This window comes from Nannospalax galili, unplaced genomic scaffold (genome assembly GCF_000622305.1).
Source record: "Nannospalax galili isolate Female #2095 unplaced genomic scaffold, S.galili_v1.0 scaffold675, whole genome shotgun sequence".
Classification (NCBI taxonomy): Eukaryota; Metazoa; Chordata; class Mammalia; order Rodentia; family Spalacidae; genus Nannospalax; species Nannospalax galili.
The window spans coordinates 1,468,527-1,480,154 of NW_008337205.1; the positions used below are offsets into that span (position 1 = coordinate 1,468,527).

The 11,628-nt window shown below is 53.3% G+C and overlaps 1 protein-coding gene and 1 non-coding gene across 2 annotated transcripts; both read left to right on the plus strand.

Moving 5' to 3' along the window:
- The first annotated feature begins 4,288 nt into the window (after positions 1-4,288).
- Positions 4,289-8,583, plus strand: LOC103733494. Its single transcript, XR_003849420.1, has 3 exons — positions 4,289-4,502; positions 7,272-7,349; positions 8,193-8,583. It is a non-coding gene; the product is annotated as an uncharacterized LOC103733494 (transcript).
- A 418-nt stretch (positions 8,584-9,001) lies between these two features.
- On the plus strand, positions 9,002-11,559 carry Vgf (VGF nerve growth factor inducible). Its single transcript, XM_017797942.2, has 2 exons — positions 9,002-9,108; positions 9,591-11,559. Exon 2 carries the CDS (start codon positions 9,611-9,613, stop codon positions 11,465-11,467), a length of 1,857 nt encoding a protein of 618 aa, XP_017653431.1. The 5' UTR covers positions 9,002-9,108; positions 9,591-9,610; the 3' UTR covers positions 11,468-11,559.
- Positions 11,560-11,628: the final 69 nt, after the last annotated feature.

Consider the following 11,628-nt stretch of genomic DNA (forward strand, 5'->3'; position numbering starts at 1 on the left):
ATTAATTTTTTAAAAAAGATGTTTATTTCTCCTAATTGTTTTTAAATTTTTATTTATTTTTATTTTATGTGTATAAGTATTTTGCCTGCATGTATGTAAGTGTACATGTGCATGAAATGCCTGTGGAGGCCAGAACAGGTCATAGGATCCCCTGAACTGGAATTACAAAAGGTTGTTAGTTGCCTTGGGAGTTCTGGGACCCAAGCTCAGGTCCTCTACAAGAGTAGCCAGAGCTCTTAACTGCGAAGCCATCTCTCCAGCCCCTGATTCATTTATTTTTTATTAAAAATTTTTACTTATGTGTGTATGTGTGTGCCATGTACGGGGGGGGAGTTGTGCCTGTGAAGGCTAGAAGAGGGTGCTGGATCCCCTGGAGTTGGAGTTACAGGCAATTGTGGGCTGCTTGATATGGGTGCTGGGAATTGAACTCTGGTTCTCTGGAAGACCAGCAAGTGCTCTTAACCATGGAGCCATCTCCTCAACCTCCTGTTCTTTCTTTCTTTCCTTCCTTCTTTCTTTTTTCTTCCTCCCTCCCTCCCTCCCTTCCATCTTTCTTTTTGAGAAAGGGTCTCAATATTTAACACTGGTTAGCCTGGAAGCCTATATAGGCCAGGGTGGTCTCACATTCACAGAGATCTGCCTGCCTCTGCCTCCCTAGTACTGGGATTAAAGGCCTGTGCCACCAACACCTGGATAGACAAATTCTTTTATTGTTATTATTTTTATTCTATGTGTATGAGTGTATTGCCTGCATGTATGTAAGTGCGCCTATGTCATGCAATGTCCATGGAGGTCAGAAGAGGGTGTTGGATCTCCTGGAACTGAAGTTAAGATGGTGGTCAGCTGCCATGTGGGTGCTGGGATTTGAACCCTGGGTACTCTACAAGAGCAGCCAATGCTCTCAACTGCTGAGACATCTCTCCAGCCCCTGCTAATTCTTTTAAAATTGCTTTCACATTGTTTTTTTTTTGTGTGTGTTTGTGGGCACGCAGGTGACATTGCATGAATGTGGAGGAGGTGAGGGAACAACTTTCAGCAAAATGTTGATACACTTAAAAATAAATTTAAAAATTGAAAAAATATTTATTTTTATTATTTTTAAGTGTGTGTGTGTGTGTGTGTGTGTGTGTGTGTGAATGTTAAGGTAGATGCCCTTGGAGGCCAGAGGCATCCATTCCCTAGAGTTACAGGTGGCTGTGAGCTGCTTGTTGTGGGTGCTGGGAATCGAACTTGGGTCCTCTGGGAGAGCAGCCAATGTTCTTAACTGCGGAGTCACCTCTCCAGTCACTCAGCTTTGATTCTTAACCTTTACAGGACACTGCTCCCCAGCTTCTCACTTCTTGGTCTCTTGCTGTTAGGATCCCTAAATGCCCTGGCTTATGCCCGCACCTGAACTGATATATTTGGGAGAGTGCCTTGTGTAGCTGCTACCTACTTTGTAGGGTTCTAAGAAAGACCTTTTCAGAGCAGTTCTCCGCCAATGGCAGTATCCACCCCTAGGCTAGCTAGCGCCTGTTCTGGCTTCTCCCTTATGCCCCCTGGTGGAAGCAAGCGAAACCGTAGGCAGCACCCAGGCCCTGGCTAGGAGAAGCCTGTTGCTCTATCTATCCTCCCTCCCTTCCTAAAGGCCCAGAGCTGGGTCAGAGCCCCCAACCTCCAAGCCCCCTTCAGCTTCTGTGCCTGTAGATCGCTACCTCTTTCTGTCCCTCCATCCTCCTTCTCACTGGACCTCCCCAACACTTAGTTTTCCAGTGTCCTATACCCATAGCCTCATCACCCACCCAGTGTGTAAGACAGATAGTATTTGTTTATTATTTGGGTTTTTTTGAGAAAGGACCTCTCTAGATGGCTTAGAATTCACTATGTATGTATCAGGCTGACCTCAGTGTCACAGAGATCCACCTACTGGGATTAAAGGTGTGGGACAGCGCCTCTGGGTGACTCTCATATTTATAAAGCTCCTGTGTTTACATTTGGTGAGGCAATTTCCCAAAATGAGGTTTCCTCCAATTTATATGATGACAACACTGTTATTTTTCTTTCTTTGAAAAAAATATTAATTTTAATTTTTTAAATATTTTATTTATTTACTTAATTTTTTAATATATATGTATGAGGGTATTGTCTGTATGTGTGTAAGTGCACCCGTGCCGTGAAATGCCCATGGAGGTCAGAAGAGGGTGTTGGATCCCCTGGAACTGGAGTTATGGATGGTTGTTAGCTGCCATGTGGGTGCTGGGAATCGAACCCAGGTCCTCTGCAAGAGAAGTAAATGCTCTTAACCACTGAGCCATCTCTCCAGTCCCAATTTAAATTTTTTTTTTTTAGTAATTATTTTTATTTTGTGTGTATGATTGTTTTGCCTGCATGTATGTAAGTCTACCACATGTGTACAGTGCCCATGGAGGCCAGAAGAGAGGGCAGGGAGACCCTGTTTCAAAAAAAAGACAAAATTTTTTTTATCTAATTAAATTAATTAATTATTGATTTTTTGAGCCCCAGCTGGCCTGGAATTTGCTATATAGATTTGGTAGAGATCCACCTGCCTCTGCCTCCCAAATACTGAGATTAAAGTCATGTGCCACCTCAACCAGTCTGACTTATTTTTATTTTTTATATGTATGTTTTGCCTGCACCACATGCATGCAGTGCCTGTGGAGGCCAGAAGAGGGCATTAGATCCCCTGGAACTGGAATTATAGTTGTTAGCCACCATGTGGATGCTGGGAACCAAGCTCAGGTCCTCTACAAGAGCAGCCAGAGCTCTTAACTGGGGAGCCATCTCTCCTGCCTCTTTTTTATTAAAATTGTGTGTGTGTGTGTGTGTGTGTGTGTGTGTGTGTGTGTAGCTGGAGAGATGATTCAGCAGTTAAGAGCATGTATTGCTTTTCCAGAAGACTGGAGTTCGATCCCCAGTGACCATATCAGGTAGTTAACTATCACCTGTAACTCCAGATCCTGGGGGCTCCAATCTTGGATTTCTGTGGGCACCTTCACTCATGTGCTCAGACTCACACACATATAACACATAATAAAATTTTTAAAAAATTTAAATTTATCTTTATTGTTATGTGTATGAGTGTTTTTCCTGCTTGTATATAAGCACACCATGTATGTTCAATGCCCATGGAAACCAGAAGATGGTGTCAGAACTGGTGTTACAGATGGTTGTTAGTTACTATATGTGTTTTGGGAATTGAACCTGAGCCTTCTGCAAGAGCAGCCAGTGCTCTTAACCACTGAGCCATTTCTCCAGTCTCTTATTTTTAATTAACTGTACCCATGTAGGTCTTTGTTGAGTATGCACATATACATACAGGTACTTGTAGAGGCCAGAAGAGGGCGTCAGATCCCCTGGAGTTGGAGTTACAGATGATTGTTAGCCACATGATGAGGATGCTGGGAATTGAACTCTGGTCCTTTGCAAGAGCAGTGCATGTTCTTAACCACTGAGACATCTGTCCAGCCCAGCCTAGATTCCTTGTACTTAAATAGCAGAAGTCACCGTTGTGTTTGTAGAGTGCTATCTCCTCAGAGTTCAGAGAGATAAAACAGGCTCTGACCCAACTGATTTCTAAGTTTCAGTTGCCAGGAGCCACATTAGAGTCTAGAACCTTGTTGGTCTAAAAGCCCTGAGCATGCGCAGAAGGTGTCTCGCTCTAGGAGCCGGTGTCAGCTTGAACTTCTTGGGCAAATGAACAGTTGCTAGGGAAATGATATCTTCAGTGTAGAGTGTGCTGGGGATGGAATCCAAGGTGTGGGCAGTGGAGGGCTCCAGGAGGTGAGTAAACAACGTGTGCAAAAGGGGATGGCTGTCAGTTTTCCCCAGGCCAGCCATCGCAGCTTCCCTGTTCTTTCTCAGATTGACCATGTCACTTTCCTGGTCACTTTCCACTATGGCTGTATGGCAATAAAGGATCTTTGGCCCTCCCTCTGTGTGTGTGTGTGTGTGTGTGTTTCACTTCTTGTTCATGGGTAGAAATGACACACATTTTCTCCCCCACTTTTCCAGCAGCCTGTATTCCAGAAGATCTCCAAGCCCCTTAGCAATGGGTCTAATGACTTCTTGGGGGGGGGGGCTGCTGGCCATTGTGCACCCCCACCTCCCCTGATCAGAAGAAAGAAGCTTGTCTCCTAGAATGAGCCTTGGCTAGCCCCCAGCCTCGCTTTCCCCTGGACCTGGGAATCTGTTGCTACCTAAATTTTATGGGTTGGTCTCCCAAATTCACCCTGTCATCCAAGACCAGCCTCTCTTAGCCCCAGGATCTAGGCGTCCCTTAGCTGTTTGCACTGTGCTTTCTAGCTGCGCTGGCATCCCCCCATTTCTGGGTGGGCAGCGCTTGATAGAGGAGGGGAGGAGGTGGACGAAACCTGGGCATCGCCCCCCCCACAAAGAGAGCTGAGCTTCTGAGCGGCGGAGACTGCGATCCCCAAAACGACCACACGGGGGCGCCAGGACAAGTGCGGACGCGGGCGAGGCAGCGCAAGGTGGTTCTCGTCCGAGTGAGTGCGCCCATGGGTGTCTTTGTGTGTCTGTGTTTCGGTACATATGTGTGTGACCCAAGGGATGTCTGGGTGGGATGTATTCGGGACAATATACCTGATGTAGCCCCCAGAAACAGGTACCCCCAGTGGCTTTTTTTTTTTTTTTTTTTTTTTTTTTTTGAGGAGGAGGAGGAGGAGGAGGAAGGTGCTTAATGCTACTGGATACGTGTGGATGGGAAGGGAGGCAGACGACTTGTATGTATTGTCGCGTGTTGCACAGTACGGGCTGTGGGTCCCTGAAACCGCATCTTGATTTTTGAAGTCTCATTCTGTAAGAGGTTTTAACCTCTCTCCCACCACCCTGGAGGGAAAAATAGATAAGGGCTCTGAGTGCAGTTCTCTATTGCATGGGGTCTGGGTGACTGTGTTAAGTTATATGTGACATTGTGTTTGTTAAGTGGGTGTGTCTCTGAGTCTTAGTGTAACTCTGTAAGATAGCAGGTCGTCTGGTGTGACAGGTGAATTTTGGAGGGTGTTGGAGGAAGACATAGAGATACACAATTTCTTTTCTACTGACCATCACCTTTATGGTGTGTGTGTGTGTGTGTGTGTGTGTGTGTTTCTAGGTCTTTCCAGTCTTTGTCTGTGTGTGTGTGTGTGTGTGTGTGTGTGTGTGTGTGTGTGTCTCTCCGGTCTCTGTCTCTTTTTCTCTTTGCTTGGTGACTCATCTTTGCGGCACTGGCCTCCCCCGGCTTGCTGGGTCTCCCCTCCCCCACTCAGGAGTGGGTAGATGGGGGTCTGATGGAATGGGACTTTGGGACTGAAAATCAGAATGAAAAATATTCTAAGATCTTTTCCAATATTCATTATTCCAGACCCTCTAGTGCGCCCCGCCTCTCTCCAGCTCCCTTCCCAGGCCTCCCTCCTACCCTTGGGTTGGCTTGGGAGCAAGGCATGAATGAGTTGTAAATTGGGCCATTTCTCTAGGGTCTTTAGCACCTTCTTTCAGTTCAAAGTGGAGACCCCTAACCTGGTCCAAAGTGCCCCTCTCCCTCCTTGTCCCCTCCCCCAATGGCTGACGAAATGAACTGCAGAGGTGAGTCACCGGTTGGGGGGAGGGGGAGCAGAAGAAGGGGACTGGGTGAGCTTGGGGCTGGGGTTGGGACTAACCCCTGCTCTTTCTCTCCCACACCTTCTCAGGAAAAGACCTAATGCCCCTACTCTGGTTTTCCAAACCTTCAACTCTAATCACTACTCTGCTAACCTCACCTTTTGCGCTCTCCTGGAATCTGAGAGAAATTCAGACACAGAAACCAAGGGAGATGGCTCCACACACAAACAACTTGGAGCAAATACCAGGTGTCCCCTCCAGGCCCCCATCTCGGCTCTGCTTTTCCCAGTTTTCTCTCTCTCTCTCTCTCTCTCTCTCTCTCTCTCTCTCTCTCTCCCTCTCTCTCCTTTTCTTTCTTGCTGTCTCCCTCCTCTCCTCCATCTCAGGAACCTGCCCCTAGTCTAGAGCTTTTTCTGTGTAGAGGCAGCAGAGTTGTCTGCTAGAGCTGAGATGGCTCGGTTGGTAGAGTGCTTGCTTAACATACACGAAACCCTGGATTTGATCCCTACCACCCCCATCGACTGGAAGTGGTGGGGCACACCTGTAATCCTGGCACCTGGGAAGAAGAGACTGGAGGATCAGAAGTTCAACATCATCCTCAGTCATTTAGTGAGTTCGAGGCCAGCCTGGGCTACATGAGACACTGCCTCAAAACAACAACAGAAATACAACAAGGAGAGGAGTTATGAAAAGCATGGGTCATCCCTGGGGAGTGTGTGTGTGGGTGGTCCCATGTCCACAAAGACACAAAGGGTCCAGCTCCATGTAGTGAAATCACCAAGCCTGTTGTCTTTGGTACCCAGACTTCTACCTTGCCCTACCCTGCATCATGATGACCCAGGCTCTTGAGATGTGAATTTCTGAACTTCCACATAAGTGTAGGGATGGAGGGGTGGTAATGGAGAAATGATGACTGCAGTCAAAACCAGGGGCAAGGACTTGGGGGCTGCAGGTAAGTGGCTTCAGTGAGGTGTACTGTTATTCCCACAATGTAGAGCTTTGATCTACACAAATGTCCAGAAATGAGCTCAAAGTCGTACAGATTGGAAGAGAAGGTTCCTCTTTTAAAATTGGAACCATTCCCGTCCATTCTCAACTTGATTCACTTTTTCTTCCCTGCTATGGGTCTCTTTAATCTGTCCACAGAAACACATATGTGCATGCACACATGGGTGTCTGCACACCCATACAAACTCACAGGTGTACAGTTTCTCTAGGTACCTGTCTCCTTTCCCTGGATCTCATGCTTGACCCCTTATTCCATCAGTCAGTCCCCATTTGGTTCTTCCCCTTCTCTCTCCTGTGGCTTCCCCTCCCCCCTCTCCAGATGTCTGAACCTCACTCTCTCATCTTCCTTAGGAAGGTAATGTGACACCCCCCATCCTACTGCTCCTGGTTACCCAGGATGAGAAGATGAGGGGACATGTGGAGGGGAAAGGGAATGGGTGAACTATAGATGTGCTGGATAGCTGTATGGAGCGGGGAACATCGGATGCTGCTGGGGGTCTCCAAGTTCCTCTTCATCTTTTGGAATTTCTAGTGCCACCTCGGTTTTCCATGTCTTTTTTTCCTTCTCTGCTTTAGCCTGTTCCTTCTATCTGCTCCAAGTTCTTTCCTCCATCTCCCGCCCCCCCACCTCTCTGTGTCTCTCTCTCCACTCATCTCTTTCTCTGCAGAGCTGTTGGGGTTTCTTCAGAGAAAGTCAAGCCACTGATAGAAGGGAGAAACCACTGCTGGCTATAGAGGGAAAGCACGTGAGTGTGTGTGTGTGTGTGTGTGTGTGTGTGTGTGTGTGCACGCGCGCACGCGCGCGCCCCCCGTGCGCTGGGGGCTTACAACGAGGGTCACTATCAGGTTGAGATGAGGAGGGAGCTGACTCTGAGCCCCTCCACCCACACCCCCTGGTTTCCAAAGTGTGAGGGTGCGGGTGCCCAGCGTGTGCCCACCAGCATTCCTGTGTCCGCAGTTCTTGTGTCTGGTGTGTCATTGTCACCCCCCCTTTCCCTGCCCACACCCCCGCATTGCTGTCCGCCTGCACCGCAGCCCCCTCCAGCCTCTCTCCCTCCCCTTCATTCCTGCAGTAGCTGTTCCCTGGGCCACCCTTCCCTCTCCTCTACCCCCTCCCCATTTCCGTCCTCCCCTCCCACCCCGACCCACGTCTAGTCTCCCTTCACTGGACCCGGCTGGCTGATAGATTTTCTGCGCAATCTTTGCGTCATCGACCCCCACTCCCGGAACCTTTAGCTGTCCAAGCCCCCAGCCCCAACCCCTCTGGGCAGGAGATACGGTCGAAGAGTCTGGTGGCTGAGAGGGTCTATCTCTGACGTTGCAGCGCCTCCCCTCCCATCTCCCGTCGCGTTCAGACTTCCCCTTTAAGCGATGGAGAGAGCTGGAGTTGAGTCACCCTCTCCACCTGCTCAACCCCCTCCCCACCTGGTCTGGTCTCGCCCTCCAAATGTCCTTGGGTAGGGGGAGTGGGGGGAGGGAAAAAAGTTGGAGAAGGGTGGGGGAGAGGTGGTTTGAAAAGGGGCACAGCAGGGGCCCCCAACAAGCAAGGCAGAGTCCACCGGATAGAAACACTTTTTTTTTTCCTCCAGACACGAACCGGTCGTGAACAGACACGACCCAGAGGTACACACATCGACAATCTTTCCCTTTTCTCTTTCGATTCGGACCCTTTCCAAGGTGATTAACCAAACCGCAAGATCCAGCCCTCTGCGGGGGCCTTGGGCAGGCATCCCGCATCGCAGATTCACCCCTCCTCTCTCAGGTTCAAGCAGTCCTTGGGCGTGCTCCCTATAGATAGCACTGTGGCCGAATAGGGAGCCTGGCCCCCTCCCCGACTTTCAAGCCCTTACCACCAGCCCAGTATAGATCTCTTACTGGCGCCCAGTTAGATGCTGGCGGTGCCCTCTTCCTATTGCGCTCAGCAACGCGGGCTCTGCACAGCAAGCAGCTTTGTAACCCACCCTCCCGCCTTCTGGCGCCTCGGCACCCACCCTTTCATTCATTCTCCCATTCATTCATTCATCCTTTCCTCCTTGTCCCTCCTTCATTCATTCATAGCCCCCTGCCCCTCCCGCCTCGGCATTTCATTCATTCATTCATTCATTCATTTCCCGGAGCTTGGCTCGCTCACACCCCTCCAGCCAAGGGCTCCACTGCGCAGGCGTAAGCCGGGAGCGAAGCGAATCGTCCAATCACTGGTTTTCCTCCATCCACCCGGGGCCCGCCCGCTTCCCCATGAATGAACATTGACGTCACTGGGGCGGGGCGAGCCCACGTGACCCCGCGCGCTCCCCTTTATAAGGAGACGGAGGCGCGGGCGCTGTCCAGCGTGCTGAAGCCGGAGCGAGAGCGCTGTTGGAGATCCAGCTGAGCGCAGCTCCTAGGACGCCAGCCCGCGACCGTCGCTCGACCTCCAGCCACCGATTGGAGCCGAGGCGGACAGGTCCCGCTTTTCCCCCTGTCCCTACCATCCCTCTCCTCCTCCCGCCGTCGTGACACCGGCTGGTAAATACTGCGCTATCCATCCCTTGAACCCTCACCCGTCGTGGGTGTGAAGGGAGGGTTCTTTCTCCCGGGGTGTTGAAAACACAGCGGGGTGCCCCCGGGAAGGGTCCTTGGTAAATGGGGGGAGTCGCAGCTTTGCTGTCGCTGTTGAAGTCGCCCACGCACCATCCGGGGAGCCCTGTGGGGAGAGAGCAGAGATCCCCCCCATCCGTGCTGCTCGGTACGTGGGCGCTGGCTGTGAGATGGCTTAGGGAAGGGGGCGACAGGAGACACTGGGTCTCCACAGCGAGGGTTTCGGGCGTTCTTTTCCCATTTATACGACTCCAGAGACCGGCACATCTTCCTTGTTGGCTCCTCTGGGTAAGGTTAGAGCAATGAGGGAAGCCCCGGATTTCCTGCTAAAAGGTGGGGGAAGGGAACGCAGAAATAGCTAGCGGGGAAGTCTTACAGAAATCCCTTCTTTGGTTCCTTTTATTTTTCAGTCTCTGGCAGCCCCTTGGTCATGAAAACCCTCACGTTGGCAGCAAGTGTTCTCTTCAGCATCCTTCTCATCCAGGGGTTGGGGGCAGCGCCTCCCGGGCGTCCCGAGGGGCATCCTCCTCCTCCTCCTTCTCTCGGCTCTGAGCATAAAGAGCAGGTAGTTGAGGCCGCAGTGTCTGGCCCAAAGGATGACAGTATCCCAGAGGTCCGAGCCGCTCGGAATTCCGAGTCGCAGGACCCGGGAGAGCTCTTCCAGGGCGTGGATCCCCGGGCGCTGGCCGCGGTGCTGTTGCAAGCGTTGGACCGCCCGGCCTCACCCCCGGCGGTCCCCGGAGGTTCCCAGCAGGAAGACGCAGCAGAAGCTCTGCTGACCGAGACCGTGCGCAGCCAGACGCACAGTCTCCCGGCACCGGAGACCCAAGCGCCCGCTGCGGCCCAGCCTCGCCCTCAGACTCAGGACAACGATCCGGAGGCCGGGGGCCGCTCAGAGGAGCTAGAGGCGCTAGCATCGCTGCTGCAAGAACTTCGAGATTTCAGTCCGAGTAATGCTAAACGCCAGCAAGAGACGGCGGCGGCGGAGACCGAAACACGCACGCACACGCTGACACGAGTCAATCTGGAGAGCCCCGGGCCGGAGCGCGTGTGGCGCGCTTCCTGGGGAGAGTTCCAGGCGCGCGTCCCGGAGCGCGCTCCTCTGCCACCCCCTGTCCCTTCGCAATTTCAGGAGCGTATACCCGAGAGCGCTCCCCTTCCCGAAACCCATCAATTCGGGGATGGAGTATCCTCCCCTAAAACACGTCTAGGGGAGACTTTGGCACCCCTAGCCAAGGCGTACCCAGGCCTGGGCGCTCCCTTCCCTAAGGCGCGCCGGCCGGAGGGCTCACTCCTGGGCGGCTCCGAGGCAGGGGAGCGTCTGCTCCAGCAAGGGCTGGCACAGGTAGAGGCGGGGAGGCGACAGGCGGAGGCCACCAGGCAGGCCGCCGCGCAAGAGGAGCGCCTGGCCGATCTTGCCTCTGACCTGCTGCTACAGTATCTGCTGCAGGGCGGAGCCCGGCAGCGCGATCTCGGGGGTCGGGGGCTGCAGGAGACGCCGCAGGAGCGAGAGAGCGAGAGGGAGGAGGCGGAGCAGGAGAGACGTGGAGGCGGGGAGGAACCGGTGGGGGGGGAAGAGGATGAGGAGGCGGCGGAGGCGGAGGCAGAAGCGGAGGAGGCGGAGAGGGCGCGGCAGAACGCACTCCTGTTCGCGGAGGAGGAGGAAGACGGGGAAGCCGGCGCCGAGGACAAGCGCTCCCAGGAGGAGACGCCAGGCCATCGGAGGAAGGATGCTGAGGGTGCACAGGAGGGCGGGGAGGAGGATGATGATGAGGAGATGGACCCGCAGACCATCGATAGCCTTATTGAACTGTCCACCAAACTCCACCTGCCAGCCGACGACGTGGTCAGCATCATTGAAGAGGTGGAGGAGAAACGGAAGCGGAAGAAGAACGCCCCTCCCGAGCCGGTGCCACCTCCCCGGGCCGCCCCAGTCCCCACCCACGTCCGCTCCCCTCAGCCCCCACCTCCCGTCCCCGCCCCGGCTCGGGAGGAACTGCCGGACTGGAACGAAGTGCTCCCACCCTGGGATCGGGAGGAGGACGAGGTGTTCCCCCCGGGGCCCTACCACCCCTTTCCCAACTACATTCGGCCGCGGACACTGCAGCCCCCTGCATCCTCCCGCCGCCGTCACTTCCATCACGCTCTGTCACCTTCGCGCCACTATCCCGACTTGGAGGCCCAGGCCAGGCGTGCGCAGGAGGAGGCGGACGCGGAGGAGCGCAAGCTGCAGGAGCAGGAGGAGCTGGAGAATTACATCGAGCACGTGCTGCTCCGGCGCCCGTGACCCACCCAGGCCCCGCCCCACGCGCGCCCTCCCCACCCCCAGCCGCGCGCGCGTCACGCCCCCCTCCGTGTCGCTCCTCCTCCTCCTCCTCCTCCTCCTCCTCCTCGGGGTTTGCATGCGCCCCGGCTCCGCCCCTCGGCTGCCGTCCGGCCCCGCCCCCC